At 52.1% G+C, this 20,843-nt stretch overlaps 3 protein-coding genes across 13 annotated transcripts in view; 1 reads left to right on the top strand and 2 right to left on the bottom strand.

Moving 5' to 3' along the window:
• Nucleotides 1-813, bottom strand: part of TXNRD2 (thioredoxin reductase 2) — a 65,918-nt gene extending 65,105 nt beyond the window's left edge. For all 3 annotated transcript variants that reach the window (XM_074321836.1, XM_019755885.2, XM_074321837.1), the window contains exon 1: nucleotides 681-813. In XM_074321836.1, the coding sequence (XP_074177937.1) occupies nucleotides 681-792 (112 nt within the window). In that variant the 5' untranslated portion in view covers nucleotides 793-813. The remainder of the gene's footprint in view (nucleotides 1-680) is intronic.
• COMT (catechol-O-methyltransferase) lies at nucleotides 762-20,040 on the top strand. 2 transcript variants are annotated; one of them, XM_074321840.1, is made up of 5 exons: nucleotides 762-895; nucleotides 12,840-13,103; nucleotides 13,996-14,189; nucleotides 14,537-14,668; nucleotides 18,312-20,040. In XM_074321840.1, exons 2-5 carry the CDS (start codon nucleotides 12,965-12,967, stop codon nucleotides 18,510-18,512), a joined length of 666 nt encoding a protein of 221 aa, XP_074177941.1. In that variant the 5' UTR covers nucleotides 762-895; nucleotides 12,840-12,964; the 3' UTR covers nucleotides 18,513-20,040. The 2 variants fall into 2 exon arrangements, with proteins under 2 accessions (XP_074177941.1, XP_019611447.2); XM_019755888.2 differs by having other exon boundaries at nucleotides 12,809-13,103.
• ARVCF (ARVCF delta catenin family member) overlaps nucleotides 19,955-20,843 on the bottom strand; it is a 58,437-nt gene continuing 57,548 nt past the window's right edge. For all 8 annotated transcript variants that reach the window (XM_019755874.2, XM_019755881.2, XM_074321828.1 and 5 more), the window contains one exon: nucleotides 19,955-20,809. Coding sequence is in view for 2 of the 8 variants with exons in the window: in XM_074321829.1 (XP_074177930.1) it covers nucleotides 20,783-20,809 (27 nt within the window). In the remaining 6 variants the exon portion in view is untranslated. The remainder of the gene's footprint in view (nucleotides 20,810-20,843) is intronic.

Genomic DNA, 20,843 nt, shown 5'->3' with positions numbered 1-20,843 from the left:
TCAGTCATTACACAGGCACTTGGGGTGGGAAGCACATCATGTGTGGGACTGGCCACACCGCCATGTAGATGTGGTGGCACTATGGCCAGCTCTGGGGGAGGCTGTCCTGCAGGGTTGGACTCCAAGCCTCCTGAGGGACCAGTCCCTGCTCTGGACCCTGGTGGCATCCCGGCACTGGTTGTTATGTGATTACTGTCCTGGTTTGGTCAGTATCCCTTAGTGGCTCCAGGTGGATGAGTCACGCACCCTCCCCTCCCCCAGGGCACTTGCAGAGAACCTGCAGGCAGTGGGTGCTTAGGGTCCATCTGTTCCCAAGCGTCCCCTCATTGATTCCCTACTTGTGCATGTATTGAGCACTTACTGCCTTGGGCAGCTAGGGCCTTGTGGGGGAGGTGGCCAGGTTGGGCCGGTGGGGTGTGCACGGGATGGCCTCTAGTAACCTCAGGACGTGAACCATCAGGACTATAGTTAACACTGGGCTACGGGTGGCTGGGAGCAAGCAGAGGTCACTCTACCCAGCTGGACTTCCGCACGGTTCCCCAGCTTTCTCCATCGGGAAAGGGGATTGAGGGTTGCTGGAAGCTAGAGGATTCCTGTCCCAGCCGAGAGAGACTGCTGCACAGAGGGTGACCGCCATGTGGACACCCCTTCCAGACACCCCCAGCCGGGCCCCGCCCTACCTGCTGCGTCCTGGGCCGCGCCCCGCACTCCGCAGGCTGCGACTCGCGTCCGCCACCGGAAGCGCCCTGCGGATCTTCGCAGCGCGGCCGCCCTCCCAGCCATCGCCGCCATCGCCGCCACCGCCGCCACCGCCGCGGGGCTTCGGCGGCCGGGCTGCCCGCCGCGCTGCCTGCCGCGCTGCCTGCACCGACCCCGGGGTTTCCGTCAGGGCAGGGTGAGTGCGCGCGCGGACTGCGGGGCTCGACCCGGGAAGGGATCCGACCCGGGAAGGGCTCTGACTTGGGCGAGGGGATTCCGACCTTGGGTAGGAGTCTCTGGACCTGGAGTGAGGGATTCGGATGGAGGGGTCAGGAATTCGGACCGGGATGAAGGGCTACGACCTTGTTTGAGGGTCTCGAGACAGGAGTTGAGGAGGGCTACCAGTCTGGATCGGAGGAGTGGGAACTTTGTGCTGGTGTGGCGAGATCCTTTTTAGGGATAGGGGTCCATACAGGGGTGGGGCAGCCCACTTACCATGGGATCCATACTCCTAGGATGGGGCCTGGCTCTGGGGGAGGGCTTTGACCTGGTGACCGGGTTGCAGAATCAGTACCTGACTCACCACGAGAGGGTCACATTTGGTCTTTGAGCTGGGATTAGACCTTTGAGACTGGGAGAATTGTGGGGGCCCAGACCCAGAGGGGCTCAGTGATATTCCCAACAGGTTCCCTCTTGGGGGTCTTGGGGGTACCCCCTAGGCCTGTCCCTTCAGGTGAATGGCTGCCCTACCAGGGAGGGGATGACCCGAACCCTAGACCCCTCAGGACTGGGTCTGGGTGGTGTGGCCCCATCCTGCCCTCCAGAATGTAGAGAGAGGGGAAGGCAGCCCAGGCCTGAACTGCTGACAGATCAGCTCTTTGGGTTTCCCCTTCTCCCCGCCCTACCAGGGACTTTTGTGTCCTTTGACTGAGACTGAACATCCGTTTCCCAACTCCTAGAGGGGCTCTGAGGGGGCACTGCAAGGCCGGTGAGGAGAGCAGTGTCATAGATAAGTACAGCCAGATACTAGCTAAAGCATTGAGGACAGAATTATTCAGTAACTACTGATAATAAGGGAAAGAGCTGAGCTCCGTTTTGCTTAATTTGCTCGGAGGCAATTAAATGTTTTAACGGGAAATGAGTGAGGGAGGAGGAGTGGTAGCGGGAGGTGCTTGAGAAAGTTAGAGAAGTGTAAAATTATAATGCAAAAAGCGAATAGGGTGTTGATCCATGCGATACCCACTTGGGTATGCTAACTGGCACTTACAGAAGTTAGTCCTCCCCCCCACCCCCAGGTTAGGTCCTCAGGTGTTGGCTGGAACAGTCACATCTTTTGCAAGATGAGGTGTGTCCTCAGGTGTTGGCTGGAACAGTCACATCTTTTGGCAGCCTTGAGTTTTCTCAGGCACGCACCTTAAGGGGCTGGGGTCATCCTAGGGATGCAGCCTTGAGCTGTTAGAAACTATGTTAATATTTGTTCAAGTCTTTATAGGCCAAGATTGAGTCCGAGTTGAGAAGAGGGCTCAGAGGAGCCCAGCTAGGGTTTAGTTAAGGAGTCTTTGTCAGGTCCCCATTATTGAAGGAAAGAAAAATTAAAGTCCATTTTCTGTTTGATCATCTTTTGTTCATTAAGGACCAGCTGAACCCATCTGTTGGGACTTGGTAGTAGAGGATAGTTGCTGCATGGTGCAAGCTATCAGGCATTTAATAAGGAGCAATTTCTATGGAAACAGAAAGAAAAGCAAAGGTTAATGGAGCTGACTATAAAACCCAGTTTTTGAGTCCTGAAAGTGGACAGTTGAAAAGAGTTAGGTCTCTAGATGGTGGAGTGAGGATGGATTTCCTGGTTTGGAGTTTGAATGTTTGTGGTGATGGCATAGACGTCAGTGTCACAGTCAAGGTTATTACCTGGAGCAGAGCATGGAAGATGTGGGAGTTCCAGTGGACGTTCTGAGTGGCCCATGAGCAGCAGCTCCAGGCACAGAAGTTGCCCGTACATGATTTGTTGTGGTGATGAGTTCTTTGAAGTTTATATCCAGTTGTCTGACTTCAGCATGTGGGGCTTTATCAGATCTTGGAGGAAAAAGGGCAGCTGCAACACAACCTGAGTCCCAGTAAGGCTGGGCAGTCAGATTTTAATTCTCACTGATGCCAAGTCAGGAGGGAGGGCAGAAAGTAGAAATATCAGTTGGGAGAGGTGGAGTCAGATATTGAAGGAAACTACAAATCAGTTGGTAAGGGCTAACAAAATGTGTAAGATGGCAGGATCCAGTCCAATTCACAGGTAGATGATAAAACCTCAAAGACAGTGAACAGGACTGGAATCTGATAACCCACAAGGTTGTGTTGTTTTTCTCCATTGAAACATAAAATTTCTCTCTAACTCAATTCCTTTTTTGATAAAAAATGATCAAAGTAATTATTCTTGTTTATAATGATTCTGGTCTCATTAAATTTGGCTTCATTTATTTATATAAATGCAGCAAGAATGGGAATTGACCATATAGGCCTTTTTAAGTTGTCTTTGTGCAACTTTTTATAGGAATTTCAGATTGGACTTTTAAAAGCCTCTCAAGGCTAGGAAGCCAAGCCAAGAACTTACCATCAGATTTCACCTAGAGATCTGGGTGAATTCTCAAGGTCTCCAAAATACCCTGTGGTTCCTGGGCCTGCCAGACGGTGACCTTCCTTGCTCACTGGAAGGCTGGGAACCCTGTAACCAGGTACCAGGCCAGTTTTTCAAGAGGGCTTTGTAAGCACTGGCTTCATCAAGTCGACTGTAGTTTCTTAAAACTTCCTATCTGCTTTTATGCATCATTTTCAAACATGACATTCTTCGGTATTGTAACCAATGTTTTTAATTACGTCTTATCGTAGGGAGGACAGACTCTTATTGAACCTATGCAAATAACTACTATATTGCCATGAAAATAAGAATACTCAATAATAGTTTCCGATCTGGGTAGGGATCAGGCAGGGAGAAAAGGATAAATGCTTCAATTTTGTTTACAAAAGTGTAATCTGCTAGATTGTTGTTATGAGTCACAGATAGATTAAGAGAAAAGGGAAACTTTTTTTTATATCCACAAAATAGAACATTAAAAATACAATACTTCAGAAAGTCATTGTTACACAGTAATGATGGAGATGTAGGTTATAGCATAAGGAATATAGTCAATAATATTGTAATAAGTATGTATGGTGCCAGATGGGTACTAGATTTTTGGGGGTGATGGGAAGGTGGGGTTTGGGGGGCAGGCTATAAAAGGTGAAGGGATTAAAAAGTACAAACTGATAGTTCCAAATCATGTGGCTGTAGAGTAAAGCACAGGGAATATAGTCAATAATATGGTAATAACTATGTATAGTGCCAGCTGAGAAGTAGACTAGTCAGGGGATCATTTCTTAAATTGTACAAATGCCTAACCACTATGCTGTGCTCCTGAAATTAATGTAAAATAATATTGAATGTCAACTGTAATTAAAAAATTAAAAAGTGGGGTAGAGGGAGGTAAAGGGGAGTAAGGCTCAAATTTCCAGGTATAAAACAAGTACGTCACGGGGATGTAATGTACAGCAGGGGGAATAGAGTCAATAATATTTTGATAGCATTGTACAGTGTCAGATGGTTGCTGGATTTAGGGTGATAAAAAGTAAATAAATAAATAAAAATAAAATAGAAATACAACAACACTTCAGACAAAAGCCATAAAAAATTATAATCATCCTTTATCAGTACTCGGTCCCATGTAGTTATTTTTTGTTCTGTTTGATCTCAGTTAGCAGTTTCATGAGCCCATGAATGTCTCCACTAGAGGTCTGGAGTTCCTTACTCACTGTTCTTGTCGATGTAAGAGACATCCAAAGCTGTAGAGAATTTTTATGAGTTTATTTGAGCCAAACTGACCACAATTGCCAGGAAGCAAAATCTCAACGGATTGAGAAAATGTTCCAGAGAATGGTAGTTTTGCAGCTTATTTTATACATTAGAATAAAAGCAGTCGTGGGCCGGACCAGTCGCTCACGTGGTTGGAGCGCCGTGCTCCTAACCGAGGTCGCCAGTGCGATTCCCACATGGGCCAGTGAGCTGCGCCCTCTACAGCTAAGATTGTGAACAACAGCTCTTCCTGGAGCTGGGCTGCGGGTGAGCTGCTGTGGGCTACCGTGTGCTGCCAGGAGCAGCTGGCAGGCAGAGTGAGCGGGTGTGGGCTGCTGTGTGCTGCCGTGGGCTACCGTGTGCTGCCAGGAGTGGCCGGCAGCCATCGTGCAAGAAGGGGGTTCAGTAGATGAGAAGCTCCCATGGAAGGATCAGGATCGACTGGAGAGACAAAGAGGCATCCCCAGGAGCTAGGAAGGACTTTTAGCCCTGGAGATACCTTCCAGAGGAAACCTGGCCTCTCACTGAGCTTTAGAGTGTATACTCAGAATCACAGAATCACAAGCTGTCCTCAACGTGCTTCAACAAATGTGTGTCCAGAGCACTGGATCAGGAGTCAGAATCAGCATGAGATGCCCCGAGGAGTAGCAACTAGAGATAAGACAAGTTTCTATGGGTGCGACCCTCTAGCATAGGAGTGATACGAGGTCACCTTCAGCCCACATACAGGGGCAGGACTGGAAGCAGACAGGTGCTGGGGTTTTGTTCCCAGTGCCCAAGAGCTACCAGAATGTTCCCAGTTCCTGGGCAGAGCAGGCTCTTGGGCTCTGGCCTGCAGGGGCAGATGGCCAACCATTCATCCCTAGACACTCACCCTGGCAGTGTTTCCTGACCCATCCATCCCATCCATCTGTCCTCCCCACAAGGATCCTGGCTGGCCAGCCTCTCGGCTTTCATCCCCAGAATATTCCTTGTGCTCTGAGGCCTCCCTTTTCTTCTGTCATTCCCGCAGCCACACGCACAAGTGCCATCCTGCCCCTCCCCCAGGCTTCCCAAGCCAGTGGGGTCAGAGACCGAGGCGGTGTCTGGCAACCAAGGCAGAACAGCATGCTGACATCTTTGCAAAGGGTCCAAAGGTATTTCTAGTGACCTTTTATGGATTTTTACAATGAGCCTAGGAACCAGATCATAGTTAGTTCATCTTTTTATAGAATTTTTAAGAGTCTCAGTAACTCATCCACTGATGCTTACTTGCAATATATTTGTGAAAAACATTTCCATTTCCTTTAAGGAAAGATGAGCGTCATCTAGGATGTGTTAAATGTGAATAGTGAATACTGGCCAAAAGTGATAAACGATCTGGCTATGAAGCACAAAGTCCCCCCTCACCTTTCCCCAGCTCCAGAGATCCAGGAGCCTGCGGGCAAGAAGGGGCAGACTTGAGGGGTGAGTGGAGGCCCCAACATGCAGATGTTGGGGGGCTGGGCCTTGGTGAAGTTTAACTGTGCACCAGGCAGGATGTGGCAAAGCACCTTTGTCACGAAGGATCACAGAACTAAATAAAAGTCCAGGGGTTGATGGCTCTGGGTGTCAGTGGCCCATCTGCCTGCCCCCCACCAAGGCCTGAGGGTGCCAGGGGTCTTGGCCCAGCTGCCAACTGTCTTGATTGCCTCCTTTGGGTCTCAGGGTGGATTCATGGTGATCAGAGGAGGTCATGGTTTTAGGGTTGCAGGGAGAGTACTTAAGAATGAGTTTATAGAAGAAAGGTTTTTTGGGGGTGTTATTGTGGTTTTGGGAAAGAGGGCCTGTCTTTGTGCTGTCTATGAGGAAATGGACGCTGGGAAAGAGGGCCTGTCTTTGGCCCAGGTCTGTGTGCTGTCTATGAGGAAATGGACGCTGGACGCACACACCATGGGCCTGTTGTTAGAAGGAAGCAAGCGGGGTGGACAGATTCTGCTGTGATAGGAAGAAGGTCCCTTCCCCTGCCTCCAGGAAGGGAGGTGAGTGTGCACCTCAGCAAACAGGCATCCCTCTAGATGCCTGTGCGGGTCTTTGCAGTCAGGCTCAGCGGGCAGGCAGCAGGCCAGCAGAAAAGCTCTCCTGAGTGCCTGGGTCCCCCAGGGAGAGGGAAGCTGGGCTGTTCTGGATCCTGCTTCCTTATAGGGAATGGCATGTCCCCTTCCCTTTTTGGAACAGGGAAGGCCAGAAGCAGGGTGGCTTGTGTTGGTTGCTTTCCACTATGTTTTCTTTTTATTGTAGTAAAATATACATAATTTAAAATGTACCATTTTAACTATTTCTGAGTGTACAATTCAGTGGCATTGTTGTGTAACCATTGCCACTATTTCCAGAATTTTTTCATCATCCCAAACAAACTGTACCCATTCAGCAGTAATTCCCCTTTCCCTCCAGCTCCTGGTAACTTCTATTCTACATTCTGTCTCTTTGGATTTGCCTGTTATAGATATTTCATGTAAGTAGGATCATACAATATTTATCCTTTTGTGTCTGTCTTACTTCACTTAGCAGAATGTGTTCAAAGTTCAACCCTATAGTAGCTTAAGAATGTAGTAGCTATATCAGTGCTTCATTCATTTTAGTAACTAAATATTCCATTGGATCGATAGACCACATTTTGTTATCCATCCATCTGGTGATGAACACTTGGGTCGTTTCCATGTTTTGGCTATTGTGAATAATTCTGCTATAAACATAGGTGTACAAGTTCAAGTTCCCACTTTCAATTATTTTGGGTATACATCTAGGAGTGGAATTGCTGAATCGTGTGGTAATTCTATGTTTAACTTTTTGAGGAACCATCAAACTGTTTTCCATAGCAACTGCACTATTTTACATTGCTGTAAAGGGTTCCAATTTATCCACATCTTCACCAAAACTTGTTATTTTCCTTTTCTTTTCTTTTTTTTTTAATATCCATCCGAATGGGTGTGAAGTGGTATCTCATTGTGATTTTGATTTGCATTTGTATAATAACAAATGATGCTGAGCATCTTTTTATGTGCTTATTGGTTATTTATATGTCTTCCTTGGAGAAATATCTATTCAAGTCCTTTGCCCATTTTCTAATTGGGGTGTTTGTCTTTTTGTTGTTGCATTACAAGAGTTCTTTATATATTCAGAATACTAAACTCTCACCAGATAAATAATTTGCCAACATTTTCTCCCATTTTGTGGGTTATCCTTTGGCTTTCTTGACATATACAAACTTTGATGCACAAAAGTTGTTGTTTTTTAATGAAGTTGTTTATTTTTCTTTTGTTGCCTGTGCTTTTGGTGTCATATATAAGAATCCATTGTCAAATTCAGGGTCATGAAGACTTACTCCTATATTTTCTTCTAAGAGTTTTATAGTTTTAGCTCTTAAAGTCTTTGGCCCATTTTGAGGGGTTTTTTTTCTTTTTGTTTTTTGGTGTTTTTTTTTTGTATATGATGTGAGTTTAGAATACAATTTCATTCTTTTGCTGGTGGAAGCCTAGTTGTCCTCCAATCATTTGTTGAAGAGACTGTTCTTTCCTACTGAGTGGTCCCAGTGTTACTGAACTCAGGTTCGGTGTTGCTTGCCGCTGGAAGAGTCTAAAACACTAGAGTGACAAGGGTTGGTGAGGAGAAAAGCGTCCTTTATTATAGATGCCAGCAGCTAAGAAAGATGGCAGACTCCTGTCTAAAAAAACCTCCTTCCCTAACCAAAATGATTAAGAGATTTTATAGGCAGGTAAATGGGAAAGAACAAAGGAAAGCAGGCCTCAGGGCTAACACTTGAGGAGTCCTCTCCTGTGGTCTTCTGATGCCTCTGGTCTGCCTCACTGTCCTTAGCCATCTGTGAACTGCTCGGGAGTTGTGAAAAACTGCTCGGGACTTGTGATCCAACGTCAGATGGGGGTGGGTAGGGGGGCTGAGGATTAAAGAAGCTGCTCTTTTCAGGTTAGGATGTTTGTTAGTTAACAAGGTATAGGTGGCCTTGAAAAAGGGAACAAACCGAGTTCTTCAGTTAATCAGTGGGAGGAGAAACACAGAGAAAACAAATGAATATCAGGATGGATCAAACTGCAAACTAGCTAAATCTAACTGCATTGTCGATTCCTTGAATTTCACCCTTACATCAGCACCCTTGTGACAAAAATCATTTGATCATAGACATGAAGGTGTATTTCTGGCCTTGCAATTCTGTTCTGTTGGTCTTTGTGTCTACCTTATGCTGTCTGCATCACTATAGCTTCATAGTTTTGAAGTCAGGAAGGGTGAGGTCCTCTAACTTTGTTCTTTTTCAAAATAGTTTTGGCCATTTTAGGTCCAATGAGATTCCACATGACTTTTAGGATGGATTTTTCTATTTCTGTAAAAAATGCCCTTGGAATTTTGATAGGGATTGCATTGAAGCTGTAGATCACTCTGGATATTAGACAGCTTAACAATATCAAGTCTTCCAGTCCATGAACATGGGATGTCTTTCCATTTGTGTCTTCCTCAATTTCTTTCATGCTCTCATGACACTGTCACATGTGCCATCTGTGCAGGCTTCATAAAGGCCCAGCCTCCTCAGCCAAATCTAGAACTCCTTACGCAGCTTCCTCTGGTTCTGCCCTTTGCCCTGAGGCCGAGAGCCGTGGGGAACGGAGACATAGGGCACTGCACCAAAGCTTTGCCTCCTCCCCTCACTGTGGTCAAGAAACCACATTTGAAAAGTGTGCTTGGCAATTCACTTAAACACTTTTGTTATGGCATGTTTCGAACATATACAAAAGCAGAGAGGATCCAAGGCTGTTCCATGGCTTCCACGCTCTCACCTCCTGGCCTGTGGCCGAGTTTTCTTTGTCCTCCTGTCACCCGCCCCCATTGTCGTTTTGAAGCCAAGCCCCAGCATCGCCCTTTCTCTTTGCATCTCTGTAAGGTAACCAGGACTCTTCACCTCCACCCAGGGCTCAGAGCCAAAGCAGGGCAGTGGGATCGTAGGGACCCGAGGCTGTTTCTGGGGGATACTGGGTGACATCACTCTTAGCTCTTTCCAAGGGCTGAGCAGCAGGTACTCAGGTCCCAGGACCCAAAACAAGAGGAGCTCCCCATGTTTAATTTCCCCACAAAGGACTCGTAGGGCAAATCCCAGGTGAGAACATCTGCAAGCTCTGAATGGCTTCCTCTGCCGTGTCTATGGGATTTTAACAGCATGACTCAGTTTTTAGGCACTGCTGCCCTCCACTCACTTGCTCATGCTTTTATTCTACAAAGCTCTGAGCAGACCTAGACATGTTCTCCCCCCATGGCCAGGTGGGTTTGGCCTCTCCCAACACAGCTGAGCAATGCAGAGCAAGGGGGCTTTGGGAACAGGGAGGCCCTGTAGTCAGGGCTGTCCAGCAGGGTTGTTTTAGAAGGGAGGGGACCCCTGGAGGCCGTGTGGCCAGTGACCAGCACTCAGTTCGTGGCCAGAGGCAACCAGTCCCTCATACTCAAGGAGAATCCCAGAACTCTCCTCTGGGGTTGCTGGGATCAGATAAGGGGGGCATGAAGCCTGTTCCTGCAGGCACTGCATGGGGTATGACCTTGAGTGTCTCCCTGAGCCCCATGCCCCTGGCCCAGGAAGGCCCTGGAAGGGTGAGTGGGACGTGGACATGGTGGGCAATGGGGAAGCATCACAGTCCCTGTGCCAAGGGGCCGCTTCTGCCCTATTTGGAGCTTCCCTGACTGTCAGGCATGCCACCCCCTCCTGACAGGAAAGGCGGGAGCTGCTGGCTGCCTTTCACCTGGGCCCAGTCCCAGCTGCTCTGCGGGTGGGACCCCTCCCTGCGCCCTTCTGTCAGCCCTGAGGGACATGGTGCCTGCAAAGTTATGAACAAACAGACCTGGAGATAGAGCTTTAAAAGCCAGATTCTTACATAATTCGAGTACTGTGGGGATTGAAATCTATAGTTCATGACCCCAGGGTCCACCAAGTAATTCACTATTTAAATGGAATATTCCTTCTTAATTTAGGTGTTTAGTCCTAACATTTACTAAAAAATTTTAATAACATAGAATAAAACAAAATGGCCCCTTATCTCACCACCCAAACACACTACTAGTAATAATAGTAACGATAAATAAAGCAACACAGCTGTGTAAGGAAATACTAAGCAAGCAGACAGGAGCACAGTGGAAAGTTCTGGACACTTCAGATAGAACAGCTTCTCCCCCCCGTTTCCTGCCATCTGTTCACTAGTTGAGAGACGCTCTGCCCTTATGTACCATGCCCTCTCCCCGTGTGCCCTGCCCCGTGTGCTCCCCTTACCTGCATTGCTGTCCTGCCCTCTGAGGGCCTTTCCCAGCGGGTCCCCAGCAGCTCTGGCAGAAACATGGCCCAACTCACAGTCCATCAGGCTGGTGGGGCCCAGGGTCCGCCCCACACGGGCACTCACGCTGGCACCAAGTCCTGCACCTGGCTTCCCATGCCTGCTCGTTTTCTGGCTTTCTGTAAGCGGTGTATTTGCCGCCTTGGCCCACTTTCCTCTTGCCTTTTCTTTTTTTCATTGATTCATATATGCTGTTCGTAACTCGCCCTTGGTCTTATATGTCAATTGTAAGTTGAAATTGCTTTCCTGAGAAAAAGGGCTTGAGCAAAGTGCTTCATTAATTTCTCCTGCTTTTCATAAGGCACAGTTGCATGTGCCCTCATAACCCGGGCAGTGCCGACGAGACTGTCCCCACTGTCCTGGGCTGTTACTGCCTCTCTGAGGCCTTTTGTGCTTGCTCCTCCGAGGAGGGAAAGGTGAAGGGCAAGGCTGGCCTCGGGGGCAGCCTGGATATCTGGATGCTGGTCATTTTCAGGTTACATTTTCTACTGATAATTATCTCAAGGCAAAAGAACTCTGCACCAGTTCTGTCTGCCTTGCTGCTGAGCTCAGAGGAGTGCGAGTGTGGAGGGCAGGCACTGGCTGGGAAAGCTGCCCTGAAGCTCAGGGTGGTGCTGGGAGCAGGGGTGTGGGCCGAGGATTAGGCCCACTGGGTGTGCCGACTTGGCCCTGATCAGCATGTATCCACTGGGCCTTGTGTAAATAGGCCACTTGGCCTGAGAGAATCTAGAGGTCTGGGTGTCGACACTCCCCGGCGGGGAGGAGAGGGGTCTCGGCTTTCCTGTTCATTCTCTGCTCTATACACCAAGCCCACTCTTCCTCATAGGCCAGAGTGTTGGGGTTCGGAGCCCTGAGCTATCCTGAAGGTGTCCCCCCTCCGAGACCCTCGGCCTACCTGCTCTTCTGGGTGTGATTTTCCACATGGGAGCTTCGTGGAGAGCAGGGTTCTTTCTATGTGGCCACTAGAGTTCCAAGATCCTTTCTTGTGAATGCCCCATGAGTGACCGTGGCCCTGGTAGAAGTTTCCACATTCCTCTTGCTTTCATCCTTTAACATGTTAAGGTCTCTGGTCCAAAATCTGAGCATGTGCCCTGAACATTTTGAACCGTGCTCTATGCGGACTCAGCCTTGCCCTGTCTCTGGGGGCCCCAGGCCCAGCTCCACGTGACTGGGTCCCATGCTCCCTGCCTGAAGGGTGGCGTGCCGGGGGTGCTCGTGCCGCACCTGTAGTGGCTGATACATAGCTGGCACGTCTCTCACACTGTGGTGCAGGCAGCAGGGCGGACCTTCCTTGTCAAGGGACAGATTCGCCATGTGTGGCTGTGCCCAAGGAGAGTGCTTGAGTGTGCCTGGCCTGGGGACTGCCTGTGTCCTTATTTGGAAATTCACTTAACGGACCACATGAGAATCTCAGACTATCCCAAGTGGGAGCCTACAGGGGCTGCACATGGGGCAAAGCCTCCCCTGTGCTGTGTGTGCTTGCTTCAGGCCAGCTGTGCCTCCCTTGGCCAGGGCAGCAGCTGATCCCAGGCGTCTGGGAAGGTGCCCAGAGAAGGGGGCTATGACCAGCAGGCCACCAGGCAGTCAGATACACACCTGCTCTGTGTGACTGAGGGTGCAGCCCTAGCTGGAAGCTGTTTGCAGGTGTGCTGGGCCTCTGCTCCCCTGGCACCTCTTTGTCCTTGGGCCCCTATTAGCATAAGGGGGACAATGGTAGTACCCCAAAGTGAGGAGAGGATGGGTGAGCCAGGAGAGCAGGTCTGCACTAACCCAAGGGGCCCTGAGCTCCCCAGCTGGCTGAGGGCTGCCTGGCCCACAGAGCACTGAAGCCAGCTGCCCTCCCGCGGCTCCCTGCCCTCCCCGTTCTCCCCTCCTCCTCACCCTATTGCAGATGCTAGAGGCCCCATCCCTGCTGTTGGCAGCCTTCTCATCAGGCCTGGTGCTGCTGGCCCTACTGCTCTTCCTGCAACACCGTGGCTGGATTCACCGCGGCTGGATTTTTGTTGGCTGGAATGAGTTGATCCTGGTGCCCATCTACAACCTGCTCATGGGGGACAACAAGGAGCAGCGCATCCTGCGTCACGTGCGGCAGCACGCAGCGGCGGGGGACCCACAGAGCGTGCTGGAGACCATCGACGCCTACTGCTCGCAGAAGGAGTGGGCCATGAATGTGGGCGACAAGAAAGGTGGGTGGCCTGGCTGGCAGGTGGTGAACGCAGGAACGGGGATCCCAGCCAGGCAGCACAGTCCCTGCAGAAGGGGCTTGTTCTCACCCAGATTTTTGGTGTTGGGGTAGGGGTTCGTCTGGAGCCCTGGGGATCCAAGCCACCAGCCCAACTTCTCACTCCCAACCAGTGGCAAAGGCTGTGCAGAGACCCTGACACCCACTTCACTGTCCCTGTAGGGAGGGAGGGACATTTGATAAACCACCCAGGAGGCCACTGTTGAGGGTCCCCCGCTTGCCACAGACCAACTCAGCAACATTATTCAGAGGAGACAGCAGGGGCTCCATATCGGCCCTGTACTCACCATCCTGCAGAGTTGGGGGCCAGTGGGGAATAGGTTCCTGGGTGTTACTGCTGCGTATGAGGGTGCACAGAGCTCCTTGGACTCTGCCCGGCCCAGTACTAGGCCCTTCCCCCAGCCACCTCCTAACCTTTGGAGTCCAGCATGGGGCATAGGCATGTGCTGGTCTGCACCCCTTGGAGTTGGGTGTGGGGGAGACAGTCGCGACATCCACTGTCCAGCCCCTTTAGAGTCCTGCAAAGTGTCCAGCTCGAGGGTGCTAGGCAGACCCCGAGTGTAGCCCATTGGCAAGGAGGGGTGGGGCGTCTGCAGAAGGCAGCTCTGGGTTAGGACAAGTTGGAGTCAGTCAGGAACCATGGAAAAGAGAGAGAGAGACCAGCGTGTGCAAAGACACAGGGGCCTGAGGGACTATGGGAGCTCAGGGGGTATGAGCAGTGGGACCGGGACCTCGGGGTAGGGCTGGGAACCGGCATTAGGAGGGGTTGTTGCTCAATCAGGAGGAACAGGTCTCTTCCCTCTGCCTGCGCTCACCTCCTCCTCCACCCACCCCAGGCAAGATTGTGGACATAGTGGTTCGGGAGGAGTGCCCCTCTGTGCTGCTGGAGCTGGGGGCGTACTGCGGCTACTCGGCCGTGCGGATGGCCCGCCTGCTGCCACCCGGTGCCCGCCTGCTCACTATCGAGGTCAACCCTGACTATGCCGCCATCACCCAGCAGATGCTGGACTTTGCAGGCCTGCAGGACAAGGTACAGCACCTTCCCCGGTGACAGATGTGGACACAGGCCCCAGGGGTCCAGTGCAGGTGGGTGAACGGGAGAGCCTGGGGCATGCCCCGCATGGTTCAAGGCTGTATTTTTCCTGTTGCAGCCAGGCCCATAGCACCTCCTGGGCCAGGTTTTACAGAACCCCCAGCAGCTCGTGAGGGCGGTCTCACTGCCCCATTCCACAGCGCAGGAAATTCCTGAGGCTGCCCCCAAAGGGAGGCAGAGTGGGGATTTGTCTCCCCAGAACCCCAAAGAAACTGTCGGGTGTCCGGGCAGGGTGGTTTCTTTGACCCCCCATGGGCACAGGCACTGATGGAGCACTGTTCCAGGTAACCGTTATCATTGGGGCGTCCCAGGACATCATCCCCCAGCTAAAGAAGAAATATGATGTAGATACGCTGGACATGGTCTTCCTTGACCACTGGAAGGAACGGTACCTGCCAGACACACTCCTCCTGGAGGTGAGCTTCGCCGACTGCCTGCCTGGGATGGGCTGGCCGCAGGTGCAAGGGCTGCCCCATTGGCAGGCCTCAGCCTCTCTGAAGAGCTAGGTGTCCTGGCCAAACCCTGCCAAGGGCAGCCCTGGGAACCACAGGTAGCTCGTGCTGGCCTGCCTGAAGTCAGCAAGCACAGAGGACTGGAGGATGCAGGGAAGGATGCAGACCGGAGGGAGGGAGTTCTGGGCAGCCTGTTCCTGGGGTAGCAGGGTGGGGTGAGCCCATGGCCAGATGGTCTGATCTCAGAAGCAAGGGGCAAAGAAGGCAGAAGGGAAGCAGCCTGGCAGCCGTTCCAGCTCTCACACCTGGACGGCTGGTGCTGGCTAGGGAAATTGCCATCTACTGTTTCTTCCTCCTGAGGCTACTTATCGTGCAACCCCCTGCACCCCCACCCCCAGGCTGTCCCAGCCCTCAGTGCCAGCTGCTTAGCCAGCACCAAGTGGTGACCAGTGGGGCTGCCTGGTCCCCAGGAGGGTGGAGCTGAGCGCTTAGTGAGCTTACATGTGGAGCTTAATATTGACACCACTGCCTTTCCCTCCCGGTGGGTAGTCAGGCGGACACTAGCAGCTCCTAGGCCTCAGGTTGGGCTTCAGATGCTCGGTCCACTCCAGCCTCCCTGCCAGAGGACCAGCCTGGGGCTGTCCCACGTTGTTCATCCTGTGCTCACCCACCTCAGCTCCCCCACAGGTCAGACACTCTGCCCGGTGCAGAGGGACCATGAGCATGGGGAGCATGGCCACCAAAGCCATGGCTGGAAGCCAGGCAGCACCTCAAACCCAGTGGTTCCTGTGCAAGTGGAGGCCCAGGCATCTGGACACAGCAGGAAGGAACCAGCACTGGCCTGGTGGGTGTGAAGGCACAGCATATTCCAGGAGCGGGCAGACTGGGGGCAGTGGACAGGGCTATGTCTGGAGGGCCTCGAATGCCACATGGGTGGGGTCACGAGGGCTCTCAGCAGGTAAAGGTGAGGTTAGACCTGTCTTCAGGGAAGATCCCCGTTAGGTGCATGGAGAGTGCCGAGAGATGGTTGTGGGGAGGGTGGCGCAGATGCCTGGAACCTTAGGGAGGCACCAGGCACTGGGAGTGGAGAGGGAGGGGATCAAGGGACTAGAAGCTGGACCGGTCACCTGTGTTGGCCTATACAGGTGGTCAGTGGAGGAATGACAAGGAGACCCGTGGGCCAGGAGTGGGGCAGCTGTGGGGAGTATGCCCAGGCCGGAGAGGCCCACCAGGCAGAGGGGCATGAACCTGGAAATCAGGTATTGAGGGCAGAGACCAGGCGGCCAGTGCAGCTGGGCCTGTGTCATGGAGTGGGAGGATTTCAGTAGCTTTGGTGTGTATGATAATTGCAGGGGCCTGCATTTACAGAAAAGCAGAAAAGATTGCCGTGTAATAACTAGGAAACAGTTTTCTCTGTGCTCCTTGTTCAAAACTGGTAATTACCTCAAAAGAAGAGACGTCCTGAATGGGAATGGCTGTACTTTTTAAGCCCGCATTCTGCAGCCCTGCAGCCATGGCTCTGCAGGCCCCTGGCTTGTGCTGGGTCAGGGCCAGCCTGGCTCTGCGGCACCCCAGCTGCACCTCCCCAGTCGGGAAAGGGGCTGGCAGAGGCAGGGGGCAATTCAGTCGGACGGCCCCTTGAAGAGGTCTCGGTCCCTTGTCACACAGGTGTTTCCACAGGGCTGCTTGAGTGTCCTCTCAACATGGCAGCTGGCTTCCCACAGAGCCAGCGAGCAAGAGACAGAGACAGAAGGAGCAACAGGGGGGACAGGTGCTGTGTATGACTGAGTCTCTGAAGCCACACTGTTACATCAGCCTTCTCTTTGTTAGAAGCGAGTCACTAAGCCCAGCTGACAACCTGAAAGTCAAATAACGGTGGACGTAGCTTCAAACCACCTCAGACTTGGCTGCCTGGGCCTCTGAATACCGTTTCCTCCCCGTGGCTGTTAGCACAACAGGCTTGCTCAGATGCGATGAGCTTCTGGCCAGAAGTCTCCAGGGGGTCTGTGTCCTCTGTCAGGAGGCACATGGTGTCTGGGGAAAGGCAGCGCAGGTGCCACCTTCTTCCCCCTTACCACCAGCTTCCTAAGGATGGCTGGGCCCTAGCAACCCTCCAAAGGAGACCAAAGCTTTCCTCCTTTTGCTCCTTCTTTCATGGTTAACTCGATGGTTTTGAGTGTCTGGTGTCTTTCATTCCACTGATAGTCCCATCTGTTGTCAGCGGTGCCCCTACTCCTTCAGCCAGCCCTGCAACCCTGCAGCCCGTTCCCGATTCACTTTGTACACTTCCTTCCTGCCCCACACCTGAGCGGCCCTTCTGGGGCCAGGCCAGCGACACCTCCCGGGCTGCTCTCTGTTCTGGGTCTTTTTAGACAATATTGCTAGCAAGTTCTTTTCCTTTTCTGGTTTTAAGAGAAAAGGCTCCATGATTCATAGTGGTACTTTCTGTTCAAATTCTGGCTCAGAGGTCATCCCAGCCTCGCTGACCTCAAAGCTGTTTTCCACAGCTCTTGCTGAAACGCCCTCAGCTCCCCCCACAGCCCACAGGCTGGAAGTGACCACAGCCACCACCTAAAGGGCTGAGGAGACCCCTGTAAGACTGTCCTCGGGCACATGCCTGGAGGTGTGGTTATGGCCCCACAATTCTTAGTTACTTGGAGATGCCTCACGCCTGTGGTCCTGCCGGCAATTTCAGACACACCAGGGTCACTTCTTGGACTTTGTTTTCCATGTTTGAGATTGCTTATTTTTTTTTAACTGTTAAGATTATGTTAAAAAAAAAAAAGTTCTACGCCTCCAAAATTAAATCTAGGAGACAAGGCAACATGTCCTCTTAAGGTTACTCATTCTAGTGTTGCATGTAATCTAAGCAGCTCCACCTTCAGTTTAGAGAGACTGTGAACACTGGAGGACCTTGGCTGTGTCCCGCCAGCTGCTCCTCCTTCCTTCTGCAGAACCCAGGCCCGGGAATGCCAGCTGGCTGCCAGGACCCAGGTGCTGATGGAGATGGGCGTGTAAAATGCCAGGGCTTGGGGGTATCCAAAGTGAACCCGAAGGTTAGGCTTGTGGGTGAGGTCTGCCCCCAGCCCTGTAGGATCATCCTGGTCAAACCAGATCCCATCTCCAGTAACCACCCCCAGTAGCCCACATACTGGGCACCAGGCATTTCTCTCACCTGGAGAAGTAATGTTTTCTTGGCACCGAGTGATCAGGGAACCACTGGCTTTAGCACTGTGGCCCAAATCCTGGCCCCGTCATCTCCACTCAATCATCCAGCTAGCATCTAGTGAGTACCTTTGTACCACACACTGTTCTAGAGGCCTAGGATGCAAGAGTGAACAGAGCAGGAAAAGATCCTTCCTCACAGAGCTGACGTTGTAGAGGTAAGCCTCTCAGCACAGCCCTTTCCTGTAGCAGTCGCTGCTGGGGAGGTGATGAAGGGCTGTGGGGAAAACTCTGTGACCCCAGGAGCTGGAGTGGGGCTAACCCTGGGGCGAAGCCGGCGTATGGAGCCTCTGCCTCGCCAGGCACACCTGTCCTGCTGGTTTGGAGCAGGCTCGCTGGGCACCGCTGACCCTTACCCTTTCCAACCGTCTGTCCCCTGCAGGAGTGTGGCCTGTTACGGAAGGGGACGGTGTTGCTGGCCGACAACGTCATCTTCCCAGGAGCACCTGATTTCCTGGCACACGTGCGCGGGAGCAGCCGCTTTGAGTGCACACACTTCTCCTCCTATCTGGAGTACTCAGAGGTGGTGGATGGCCTGGAGAAGGCCGTCTACCTAGGCGCAGGCAGCCCGGCACAGCCTTGACCTGCTCTGGGTCTCTCACCAAACCTGGTTATGAAGGGCATGAGGGATATGCTTCTTCTGCCAGCCCCACTTCTGCAATTCAGGGGTCTGTCTTCAATGCAGCACACTTGAGACCTGCAAGGCCAAGGCCCACCTACACTGGCCCCTCTACACGTGGCTCCAAGCTATCACACACTAATCCACCTCAAGGGCAACTGGCTCACGGTGCAGAATCACTGCAATAAATCCAGAAAGCATTAGGTTGGTGCAAAAGTAACTGCGGTTTAAAAGGTTAAAAATAACTGCAAAAACCGCAGTTACTTTTGCACCAACCTGTTATCTAAAAAAAAGGCAATCAGGGCAGGTGGTGGAAGTTGGGAATATCTGGAAACTGCTGAGCTGTGCGCACAGTCTGTCCTTGAGGTTTGCTGTCACCAGGTGGCAGCAGTGCCTCAGTGATGGCCCTGACCACCACCAACACACACTTTTAAACCCTCTGGGTTCTTTCATCTCCTTTTTAAGAATAAATGTAACTTCACTAAAATCAGCTGACTGTTAATAATCTTATAAACCAATATCATAATTAAAAGACACTAAAATAGTAATTAAAGATTTAAATATTTAGATAGAAGACATCGACTGAGTACTTCTCAACCACTGCGCTGCTCCTTTCCCTTGGTGCCTTCCACTTAGGCACCAAACACACATTGCTCCCCTGGACTGGAGGCTAATGCTGACCACGAGTCCATGTGGCTCATAGTCCGAGCACTGCTCCTGCTGTGGCCAGGCTGAGGACCCAAGCTGCAGCCCCACAGGGGTACCTGCGGACTGGGCTGCGCCCCCACCTGGAGGTTGTCTCACCTAAGAAACCAGAACAGGGCAGTTGGCCACACTTCACACCCATCTCTGACCAAGCAGGTGTGGGGTAAGGGGAACTCGGCCCTGCAGCAACACCAGGTGCCCAGCCCATGTGGCACTGAGTGGAAGCATCTTCCCCAGTCCTACCCAGCCTTGTTTATGAAAGAGTGGGCTCAGACCAGGTGCAACTTCAGGCTGTGCAGCTGGCAAGTGATGGTGTGGAATTTATGTCTATTAAATCCATAGCTGCCCCCAGCCCTGACCCTGTCCCTCCAGCCCCAAGTGCCTGGATCTCTGGCCACTTCACAGGATCCCCAGGGATCACCCTGTCCTGGATGAGCCCACCGTGCCCAGAGAAGCCTCTGACCAGGACACTACCCTGGGGCTCCGAGCCCAGTTAACTACCCAGGAGCAAGCCTATTCCTTTTTGCGTGTAGACAGAGGGTCGCAGCGAGCCTGGGAGGATGTGTGTGGGGAAACAACCATGGGGCCTGGGAGTTGAGCCCCCGCTGGACACAGCAGACAGACAGCTGAGGCCACCTCCCCCCACTCCCGACCTGACAAATGGAGGAGCAAGCAGCTTGTGAGAGATCTGAGCCATGAAGTTCCTTTGTTGCTTTTTTAATTTTTAAATTTTCTTACAAAAATTTATGTGTTTACCAATACAATCTTATTTTGGTTTTGTTTTTAATGCTTTTTGTCAGTGTTTTCTGTTTTTAAGTCACAAACAGCAGGCACTGAACAGCAGGTCCCTGTTGCTGCCGAGGGTCAGTCCCAGAGGTGTCAGTCCCCAAGGCGTTACTCAGGGCTCCAGCAGACAGGATATGGGAGCTGTGCCAGGACCAGTGTCACTTGGAAGGCTCCCACTGCACTGGGTTCTACGCATCCAAGGGCAGGGAGGGGGCAAGCACAGCCTGACCCCCGTCTCGCTGCCTCCAACCCTCTCTGAACGGGCCAGCCTTCCCACCCCCCCAGCAGTCCCACACCCATGGTTGGCCTGCCATGCAGGGTGGGACTCGGGAGCCCAGGGGATCCCCTCCATCTTTCAGAGTCAAACTCTTTCTGAGCACCCTTCCCTGCCTAGCTGCCTGCCCCCAGGGCTGGCCTATCCCACTCCTCTAGGGCACCGCACACACAGGGCCACACTCTTACTTCTCCAGCCCCCTCTCCTGGCACCTTCCTGGGCCCCGCCCCAGAGGCCCAGAGGCCTTCTCTTTCACTCGCACACAGCACCATGTCAGTAAACAGCTAACTCTGCCTAGGGAGTTAGGAGGGAGGGATCCAGGGGGCAGAAAGGGAGGCGTGTCCAGAAAGTCCGGCCTTGGCTCCAGCGCAGAGGCACTGCCAACCCTTGCCACCAGGGGGCTCCAAGCTCCATGGCAGGGTCTGTGCAGGCTGCCCCTGGAAGTTCCCTTCTTCCCGTGATCAGATCCCTAAGAATGAAAGGCTAGGCCCGGGCCCTGAGGAGGGAGAGGGGAAGGCTGAGCAGGGTGG

This window comes from Rhinolophus sinicus, linkage group LG16 (genome assembly GCF_036562045.2).
Source record: "Rhinolophus sinicus isolate RSC01 linkage group LG16, ASM3656204v1, whole genome shotgun sequence".
Taxonomy (NCBI): Eukaryota; Metazoa; Chordata; class Mammalia; order Chiroptera; family Rhinolophidae; genus Rhinolophus; species Rhinolophus sinicus.
This window is presented reverse-complemented; position numbering and strand designations above follow the sequence as displayed.